This window comes from Mercenaria mercenaria, unplaced genomic scaffold (assembly GCF_021730395.1).
Source record: "Mercenaria mercenaria strain notata unplaced genomic scaffold, MADL_Memer_1 contig_4930, whole genome shotgun sequence".
NCBI classification, from domain to species: Eukaryota; Metazoa; Mollusca; class Bivalvia; order Venerida; family Veneridae; genus Mercenaria; species Mercenaria mercenaria.
In genome coordinates this window covers 14,483-26,049 of record NW_026463200.1, presented here as the reverse complement: position 1 = coordinate 26,049, position 11,567 = coordinate 14,483, and the positions used below count along the sequence as shown (strand labels likewise).

Below are 11,567 nucleotides of genomic sequence, written 5' to 3'. Positions count from 1 at the left end.
TGATAGCATGGAAAGGGAGTCAAGCACAATCTATGCTTAATGTGTTATGTTATCAAAATATCAAACATACAAATTATTCTGACACCATCGTACCATCGTTGTTTCATCTTCGTGCCATCGCGCCATCGCGTTTTCGTCATCGTACCATCGTGCATCGTGGTTTAGTATTAAATAAAAAGTCACAATTGTCCAAACGGAACAATGAGGAGAACACGTAGGCTATCGATTGTCACTGCGAGTTCATTACCTTAAAGCATGTCTTGTCATAAATAACCTATTCGTATATATTGCATTTGTACATATGTCTCTTATCTTGCTTTGACTGGCCAGATGACAAACGGCAACCATGTTACATTTTGTATTCATAAATGACATTTCTAAAGTTTAGCAAATTTTCATAGTTAAGCAATAAACATTCATTTTTTATATCTTCTATTTCATTATTTTACGATAAATACACGAGTCTACTGGGCCACCAGGCTGCGGAATTGGAAACTTCCAGAAAAAAGTTTTATGTATTTCATTGGGCATAAATTAAGTACAAACTTGAAAGTTTCTAAATTTCTTTGTAGTAATCTAAATCTACTCTCATAGGTTGTGTTGCAAATCCAAAATAAATACACTAGGTTGTCGGACTGCTAGGCCGCTGGATTTGAAACTTTCAGAGTACTTAATAAAAGATATATGTATTTCATTGAGCTTAGGTTGCGTTGCAAGCTTAAAAGTCTTCTTTTTTTTATTGTGTTTCAACGTTTGTGTTCAGTCTTCTATTTAACAGGGTTTCCGTGGCCGTGTGGTTACGGTCACTGACTTCAAATCACTTGCCCCTGATCGATGTGGGTTCGAGCCTCACTCGGGGCGTTGAGTTTGTTATGTGAGGAAGCCGTCCAGCCGGCGTACGGAAGGTCGGTGGTTCTACCCGAGTGCCCGCTCATAATGAAATAATGCACGGAGGGGCAGCTGGGGTCTTCTTCAACCATCAAAGCTGGAAAGTCGCCATATGACCTATAATTATGTCGGTGCAACAAAAAACAAAACAAAAAATCTACATATTTATCGTATAAATCCCTCACGATAACTCAAACGATAACATGTTTGATTATTATGATTTTTTTTTTATTAAAACGTTTCAATACAGAAAATATTTTGTATAACATTACAGCATGACTTAACTTCTTTCAATGACAATCTTTTTGAGTTCAACGATGCGCTAGAACCATAAATAACATGCTGTTGTTTAATTCTTATGCCGTCGCGACACATTGCAGAGGGTAGACAACTCATTAAAGTTGATTTTGGATAGACTTGTGTTTTATTTTCCCTTCACTACAGCAAAGTTCAATTTAATTGGAACATTATATAAATAGATTCGTTCTCAGAAAGGAAGTAAAAATCAGTTTAATATTTACCGTAACTTCGGAAAGTGTTTTTATCTAAATTTCTTTTCATTTTACATATTTATCTTCAGTTTTTCTTTCAACGGAAAATTATTGTCGTGTTGTGGACTACTTAGTAACAATTAGATTTTATCAATCTGAAATTCAACACTTAAGTTTAGTTCGAAGTTTGACCTTTAAATATCCTCTAAATATGGCAGTATCGGGTAGAAAGGTTGCTGATTTTCAAGGTTCCATATCCAAAGGTTCAGCAGAGGACTTTGACCATAGATGTGAACCATGCTTGGCGATTGGTCAGCAAATAGAAGCTCATGGATTTTGTGTGGACTGTCATGAATACCTGTGTAAGAACTGTTTTGCTTACCATCAAAGAACGAAGGCCTCGAAACATCATCAGCTGGTAAACAAAGATAATACGGATAAACATGCTGTTATCAAGGAGGAAACAGACGAATGCACTGAGAAGTGTCAAGTGCACAAAAAGGAAGTGATTAAATTTTTCTGCCCAAAACACGAAGCTCTCGGCTGCAACGATTGTATCGTCCTGAATCACAGAGCATGTGACATTGACTATATACCTGATAAATGTGTAGGTATTGGGGACAGTACAGAGTTCGGAGAGTTACTAAGGGAACTTGATCAAAAAGCAAATGAGGCTGATAATATTATAAAGCAGGCTTCACGTAGAGAAAAAGAATTAGATTCCTGCCATGATAAGCTACTCAAAGAAATCAGAATGTTTCGCAAAGAGATAAATTATCGCTTAGATCAGCTACAAAAGCAAATCCAGACAGACGCTGACAAAAAGAAGTCCACAGATAAACAAACGGTAAACAAGGTGCTTGAAACGTGTACAACTACTTCTTCAGATATCAAACAACTACAATCAAGACTACAAGGTTACAAAGCCTCACAGCAGAATGGACAACTTTACATTACAATGGAACAAGCTAAATCCAAATGTAAGACAGACGAACTAAAGGGGGCAGACAGATGTTTACAAAAGACAAACATGCAATACCTATTTGAACAAAACCAAGACCTGGAAAACATGGTTTCAAGACCAAATGCATTTGGAAAGCTCACTCTGTCGTCTTCTCTTATAACTTCAAAGGTGAGGAAACCTATCAACAAATTAACCCAAAAAGAAAACATAAATGTAAAGACGAAATCAGATTGGAAGGAATGCTGGATCAGAGGATGCGTTGTCCTCTCCTCTAACAAACTTGTGGCGGCTGACTTTGAAAACGAAAAATTGAAAGTTGTTGACATCAAAAATAAAGCTGTAATAGAAGAGACAACACTTTGTTCACGTCCAATTGACATTGCAGTAATGCCTCAGGACCATATTGCTGTATCAATGCCACTGAAGAAAGAGATCCTTATATTGACAACAGCTGATACACTGTCAATTGTCCGCAAATTTCCGGTTAAAGGAGGCTGTAGAGGTATAGCTTATCATCAAGGTCATCTCTACGTAGTTTGCAGAGACCCGAAGTGTGTATTTATTACAGATACACAAGGTAACGTCCAGAGCAAAATTTTACTGGATAATAAGACATTTGACAGACCAAACTACTTACTGCTGAGTAAGGATCTGAGACATATCTTCATCAGTGACTCGGGTAGCCACAGTGTCGTCAGTATAACATTACAAGGTGATATATCTGCTGAATACAAAAACAGAGAATTTAAATCACCAGAGGGAATGAAGATACTAGACGATGGATCCTTGCTTGTGTGCTGCTGTATGGTAAATGGCAGCATACGTCGTATCTCGGGTAATTTGAAGCAATGTCACACAATGATAGATGGTCTGTCATACCCACGGTCTATCTGCTATAATCATGATCAACATGAGGTCCATGTCGGATATTTCAGTGATCAGATGATTGTGTTGAGTGCAAAATAATGTGTTTTATGACACAGCAAACATTTTGGGTCATGCAAAAGTACCATATTGTGTTATATTTCATATGCCTACTTGAAAAGATGTTAAAGAAATGGATGAAATAATTTTAAACATTTAATCCCTAATGATTAGAGAACAATTTTGATCTGCTTACACAGTAGCGATAAACTAGAAAACTGTTAAATGAAATTTGAAGCAGTTTAACTCTGAATGAACTATTGATAGTATAATCCGAGTTTGTTACATGCTCTATTTATGTTATAAAAAATCGTTTTCCGGGGCAGATACAGGATTTTGGTTTGAGTGCGTGGTGTTTTAAGGGCGTCCGTGGTATCTTCATTTTAACAATTTGTTATATAAGACCTGTCATATATGTTAAAAATACAGTAGGCTAAATATTTCCAATCCATCACTTGGACAGTTAAAATAAAACCTTCATTTATATATATATTTGAGGAAAATTTCTTGAAGTTCTCTTGTAGAGATGTTATGGTTCAATAAAGTTTTGAAATTTCACATCTTAAAAAAAGCTTCCAGAAAAGAACTGAACTTGTTAGATATCTTGGACTTTATTTTTTTGCCTTTGATGCTAACATATTTAGCCCATTTATTGAGCAGAAGGTGTAATGTATATACATGGAAAAAATCTATTAGATTTTAAATAAATTATTTTAAATTGCCTTTATTCTGTTGTTTGTTTTTTTTTTTAAATATTTTTATTCGGGCTGGAGATAGTATTCACATTGATTACCGGACCTCTAGACAGCCATAAACAAGTTGTCTAGTCAACCGTACCTCTAGACTCCGGGTCTAGCCGTCCGGATACCGGACCCCTAGTCACTGCCTAATTTCTATCTCTTGCGAACTGCATGAAAAGATATATTATACGTTAACGTAATTAAAACATATATAATATCTTTTCATTTTATCTTTCCATTACATTTATATCTAAAACAAGAGCTGTCGGAGGACAGCAACGCTCGACTATCAACAGCCTTGTCAACTGAATGAATACAAAAGTCGAAAAAGGGGCATAATTTTGTAAAAAAGCAAAACAGTGTTATGGAACCTGCACAGTGCTTATCAGCTCATGACAGTGAACAAGTGTGTGAAGTTTCAGTCCATTCCCATTAGTGGATACTGAGATACCAGCTTACATACAAAAACTTAGCCAAAAACTGCTAAGTCGAAAAAGGGGCATAATTTTGAAAAAAATGCAAAGATATGAGACCTGCTTAGTGCATGTCAGATCATGACAGTGAACAAGTGTGTGAAGTTTCAATTCATCCTGTAAGTGGATACTGAGATATTAGCTTACATACAAAAAAACTTAACCAAAAACTGCTAAGTCGAAAAAGGGGCATAATTTTGTAAATGCAATGTAGAGTTATAGGACCTGCACAGTGCATGTTAGATCATGACAGTGAACAAGTGTGTGAAGTTTCAATCCATTCCCATAAGTGGATACTGAGATACTAGCTTACATACAAAAACTTAACCAAAAATTTCTAAGTCGAGAAAGGGGAGTAATTTTGTAAAAAAGGAAAATAGAGTTATGGAACCTGTGCAATATAAGTCATTATATCACAGTCAATAAGTGTGTGAAGTTTCAATACATTCCCACAAGTGGTTCTTGAGATACCAGCTTACATACAAAAACTTAACCAAGTCGGGACGCGGACGCGGACGCGGACGCACGGGCGAGTCCAGTAGCTCACTATTCTATGAATAGTCGAGCTAAGAAACGCTGCCATTCGCTTCTATTTAATGGAACTTAAAAAGGTCATAACCTAAGCTGTAAGCAAATGTAAACTCCTGAGTATGCTAGGTCTCATCTACTTGAGTATTGCTTGGTTGGTTCTTGTTATATTTCTTTGTTTGTTTGGGTTTAACGTCACATCGACACAATTATTGATCATACCCCGACTTTCCTGCTTTTAAATTTGTTGGTGGAGGAAGACCCTTGCTGCCCCTCCGGGCATTACTTTAGACATGGGCATGCAACCAGGTAGAACCACCGATCTTCCGTAAGCCAACTTGGTAGCTTCCTAGAAACAAATCTACACCCAAAGCGAGGTTTCGAACCCACGTGAGGAGGGTTGATTGCATTATACCTCTGTACGGGTATTCAGGCAGGTTTACCCTCCTAGACCAATAAATGAGTTACTGGTCTGAAGATTTTAAATACGGCTGGTCAAAAATGAAAGCCTTTTTTACAAAGAACAAGTACGTGTTGACAAAATTTTAATGACCAATACAGTTTAAACAAGAATGATCATTTAATATAAAAGTAAAACTAAACAATCATCTGAATTTAACAAAAAAAACAAAAAACAAAGATAAATAATTTCTATATAAAAGTGCAAAAACGTAGCGTAAACCTAGAAAACAAACTCAGCTGTTCATTATTCTTTTACATTTACAGAGGAGTATAGGACAAAACATTTTCATCTGATTTTTTACTAAGTGTACCCCTTCCATGAACCTCTCCCATGAATTTTCCTTACTTTTTATTTTAAATAATTTTCAATGACAACAATTAAACTATATTAAGTTGTATTTAATGTTACAAAAATAATTTTTGATACTGAAATATGCAAATACTTTAATATTTTTTTTTACAAAATTGTGATTATTCTCTTAAATGTATGGGAGAGGTTTTGTCTGTTTTGTGAAACATAAATAACCAAGAATTTGAGAAAATTTACAGATTCTTCTGTAATGGATATCATTACCAACCTAAAAAGGATATATACAATTTTGCAGATTTCCAAAGTAAAAGATATTTCACAAGTCTATTTGTCTTAAACAACTTATATTAATTACGTTTGGAATTAACTAAACAAAAATTAGCTTATAAATGTTGAGTTCTGCTCAACCCGGGGCTAGAGGGCGTGGACGGTAGCATGCATTCCACTACCGTCCATGAACAGGCTCAATCAAACCGAGCCTGCAACATTTTCGTTTTTGTTGTGTTGAGCGACCTGTGGAGTTTCCGCTTTTTCTATTTTATAAATATCATAATGATACAAAAGACTTTGTGAGCGTTTATTTGTTTCAGTGTAAGATAGAAATATCTGTTAACAAGTGAGCATCAGATGCAATATTTTCACGAGTGACATAGTTACAAGTGAAAATATAAAATCTGATATTCACATGTGAAAGATACTTTGATCCGACATGTGAGACAAATTTTCTTTTTTTAATTTATGCCTTCCAACGGTTTTTACCAAATCATGCCAGTTTTACCAGTGGAATGTCATGCGTATTCGGCAACGTCACTTTTAAAGTCGTGACGTTGCAAAGGAGTTAATTCTTGTGACGTTCATACTGCAAAGGAGTTAATTCTTTCAAGTTTTTTTTAATTTGTTTTACAATTAAATATGACGTGTGCATATCTTTATCTTTTTACTTCATATCTTTTTTATGTATATTATGGAAAGAATATTTCCAATTATATATAATTCATATCACTCCATGTTCAGGTGTTACAAATTATAAAATGAAATTCCCACTGTTTAAAACAGTAGAAGTTTGAAATAGATCCCCAGTTATATTTTCAATAAACTACAGAAAAACATGAAATCAAAAAACATTTCAATTATTTTAGCAGATTCTGTTAAATATATACCAAATATGATAGTAAAGAAAAACAAATGAATTCCAGGCTTGTTAATGTCAATTATAATTAAAACTGAATGATTCATAAACGTAAGTTAGTGTTTGAAATTATTTTTGTCTAATAGCATTGCAGTACTTTTCAAATTTTCTGAAAATTTATTTTTAAATCAGTAAATCAGCATTAACTTGCAGTCGTTTATTAAACAGGTTAGCCAGGTGTATAAAAGGGACAAGAGGTGAGTTATTGATTTTACTTGTTCTGGCATCATCTGGAAACAAAAAATAATTCCAAACACTATGTAGGTTAGTGTTTAATGTATATTTACGTCACTCATAACTAATTAAACTTTGTAAATACACATTAATAAACACTAACCTATACAAAATAACACAAAACTATGAAATTGTTATAATTCAAACTAAATGATTCGTGAAAGAAAAAAATAACATAAAACTGTGATGCATTCAGTAATTGCACAAGGAACAGAAATTATTTGGTCATTGTATACAAATTTTCTACTGTTCCGGGTAAATGTGACCTTGACCTTTGACCTATTGACCTTAAAATAAAAAGAGGTCATGATCAACCTCCATATTAAGTTTCAGGATCCTAGGCCCAAGCGTTGTTGAGTTATCATTCAGAAACCGTTTAACTGTTCTGGGTCACTGTGATCTTGACCTTTGATCTACTGACCTCAACATCAATAGGGGCCATCTGCTGATCATGATCAACCTCCCTATCAAGTTTCATTATCTTAGGCCCAAGCATTCTCAAGTTATCGTCCGGAAACCGTTCAACTGTTCTGGGTTACTGTGACCTTGACCTTTGATCTACTGATCTCAAAATCAATAGGGGTCATCTGCTGGTTATGACCAATCTCCCTATCAACTTTCATGATCCTAGGCCCAAGCGTTCTTGAGTTATCATCCGGAAACAGATTGGTCTACATACCGACCGACCGACAGACATCTGCAAAACAATATACCCCTCCTTCTTCGAAGGGGGGCATAATAATTACTCTGTTTATTGAAGTTTTAGAAAGTACAATTTTCCACTTTTTCCCCCTGATCCTCTTTAAATATTAGGACAGAAATTACACACTTAAGAACTCTGAGGGTGGCAAAAGGAATCTTTTCAATTTTCAAAATATCTTGATTGATTTTGATTTATCATGCAAAAAATTATGGAGTAATTTCCATTGTCAATTTTCACCATATATTTACTGCTAGGGTAAATCAATGTTATATAAATAAATTCATGTGAGCAATAATGATAATCAATGTTTGAAGAAATCCAAAGATGTATCCACAAGATAAATGCTTGATCATTCCCTACTCACCGACATCAGTTACCCTAACAGTTTTAAAAAAATGGAAAAAAATGTGAGCATGCACCTAGGTAGAACCAACAAGCTGCCGCAAGCTTCCTCTCACGATAGCGAGAACAGGACTTGAACCCATATAGGTGAGGGACAAAGGATTCCAAGTCAGCAACCTTAACCACTGGAACTCAATGACCCCTGACATTTTAACCAAAGTATATACTTTGAAACTGTTTATTTGTTTGTAAATGAGAGCAGTTAACCTAACTAGTGTTCCTTGATTATGTACCAGTACAAAATTATTCTAGGTTAACTGCCAACTTCTCCGCATAAATCAGAGGTGGAGGACAAATGCTTTCAGACACAATATCTTTCATCAAATCGTCACAGGGAACATATTTCCTGCCTGGGGGATCGAACCCACGAACCAACGATCAGTAGATCTGCGCTCTCCGTATTTAGCTAGTAAGCGGATAGACTGCAACTGTCTAAATCTTATCACTGGTGACACATGTTCGATAAAATCTCTGATGCTTTGTCTAAATATTTGGTGAAGTCATTGATATTATGTCTAAATGTTGATTGAAGTCTCTGATATTGTCTTGACATTTGTTGAATTCTCTAATATTATGTTTCATTGTTTGATAAGTCTAACATATTATGTCTACATCACTGTCATATTTGATGAAGTCTCTGATATTATGTCAACATGTTCGATGAAGCCTCTGATATTATGTTGACATGTTCAATAAAGTCTCTGATATAAGATCTACATGTTCGATTGATTGCCTTATATTTTGTCTAAATCAGTGCATCAGTTGGCCAGTCACAATTTGACTGAAGTATCTGACATTTTGTCTATGTCTGAAGTCCTTTCTCTGCCATTCTCTGATATTCTCTCCATATTTTTGTACATGTCCCTGTATGTCTCCCTGCTGTCTGTCATACTGATTAGATCTGATAGACAAACTGCCTGCAAGATTCAAACATATGAAGTAAGGGAAGAATGGTATCAATAAAGTACATCCCCAATTATAGCTAAGCTTTGGATCTGAAGACATGCTATTGATAGACTTGTTCTGACGACCCTTCGGTTAGCCAATCAGAGCCTTGCTCTCAACATTTGAAAATGAAAGTAGAAGTTTAAAAAATCTATATTACGCCTGACTGTTTCATGTTTATTATGACAACCACATCATGACTGCGCCCTCGTGTTTAGAGAGGTATTAGAGAGTTTGAGATTTCAAACTTCGCCTTCCCCTTCAACGTCTCTCATATATATTTTGGGTAAAACGTCACCGATATGCGTGTATTTTATTTATATCACACGTTGCTACTAAAGTTTTCCATGTAATATCACATAAGCCTAAGTCTTCTCTTTATTACTATGCGAAATAAAAAGCTTAGTTTCAGGATTTCTGCTTATTAAGTTATTTAATTATCCATATATATAATTAGACTAAATCTGATGCGAAACACTACCAATAGGTATAAGAATAATGAAGTTTTTTATGGGTAATGATTTTAACTAAATACATTGTATTGAACCTGGAAGTATGAAGTTATCAACTGATTTTGGGAAACTTTGAGATTTTGTTCAAACTTTAACTTCTACGGCATATTTGTGTCCCCAGGCGGTATCGAGTATACCAGATGGGCCTTTTTGTCGTATGAAGTGAAGTTTTGAACGTCCAAAGATGTGATATCACGAAAGTTGAAACTTAATTCTTTTTACATCTACTCTGTCCACATACTCGGCATCAAAGACTGTAATCTGGATGTAGGCACATGACAGTCATTTTACTTGAAAAATAAATAATTACGCGCGATTATCATTTGGTGGAACATTTTATTTTCACTTCCAAATAAAATCAATCTGTTTCTGTCGGACACTTAATACGACAATAACGTTTTAATTATAAACATAAAATGGTACTAGTAAGACGGAAAATTCTTCTGAAGGATCAGACAATTCCAGATCTATGATATCATGATGAGAGACGTTTCCTGTTAGCCATATGGGATAACTCCATTTTTTTAAATGCACGGAACCAGAGCCTGGCAGAGGGACATTGTGGGTTAATCCACCCTTTGATTCTTACATTTTACAAAGAAAGTCGGTCTTGAAACTCGGTGTGACCCTACCCTACCCCTACACCTTCCCCCCCCCCCCTCTCCGAAATGGGTGACCCCCTCTTTAATGTTGGTGTCCCTCTAGTCTAACCAAATTCCTGAATCCGCAGATGCTTTACTCATAAAAAGATATATTAAAATCATATTGTGCTGTCTGAGAGTTTGGCATTATAGAGTCATACAGAGTGTCATTATCACGTTGATATGATCATTATAGGTTATTAACTTTGTATGTGGATATATGCACGAGTTCTGCAGCGGTAATATTGCGCGACTTTAGGAGCGCAATATTGTCCGCGAAAGAACGAGTGCATATATCCACATACAAAGTTCATAACCTTTTTATTACATATCCACTATCAAATGAATAATTTATATCTAAATTATCGTTCTGTCACAGAAGACAGGAAAAAATACGGGAAAAAATTCTCCGAAAACGCAATAAACAAATCAAACTGATGCGCATTAATATTTTCTGCGAAAATGACGTCAACTTGTTGTCGCAACATGCGCGTGGACACCATGGACGTCACGCGATTCTTTCCATTACAACGTTAAGAAAACATTCCACGTCCTATATTAGTCCAACTCATGACGTAATTATAACTTTCATTTCATTTCAGTCTGATAAATTACTATGTGCCAGTATCTGATAGGTCAGATTAATCAAAGTGTAAAAGTAAACAAAATGTTGCATAAATTACAAATTAAACAAACACACAATAGCAACAAAAATCTAAAGAAACGAGATCCGCAATGGACGGACCGTCAGGGGAGGTAACTAGAGTCACGGACTGGGACTAGTCCGATATGAAAGCGTTCAACGTCATGATATGGAAAAATATTGCACGATCGCGGTCCATTGAAACCCAATGGAAAATAATTTTAGGTATGTAATAATCATTTTTATTTCCTCTCATGTATGATTTACAATCGTGCATTGTATACTGACTATACTGACATAATTTTATATAAGGTTGAAATCTCAAACTCTCTATTATATGTCACGGTACGGACTTGGTCACGTAAGAATATGTGTCAGGCAGTCGGTTAGCTCGGTAGAGTACTCGTTCTGTAAGCGAGGGGTCATGGGTTCGAGCCCTGGACTGACTGCACATTTTGTTCAACCTGTGACATTCGACGCTATTTTGATGGTTCAGCCAATGCTTGTTGAAACGAGTC

The 11,567-nt window shown here is 35.5% G+C and overlaps 1 protein-coding gene across 1 annotated transcript; it reads left to right on the top strand.

Moving 5' to 3' along the window:
• Positions 1-1,590: 1,590 nt before the first annotated feature.
• On the top strand, positions 1,591-3,309 carry LOC128554313 (uncharacterized). The gene has a single exon (XM_053535575.1). It carries the CDS (start codon positions 1,591-1,593, stop codon positions 3,307-3,309), a length of 1,719 nt encoding a protein of 572 aa, XP_053391550.1.
• The last annotated feature ends 8,258 nt before the right edge of the window (positions 3,310-11,567 follow it).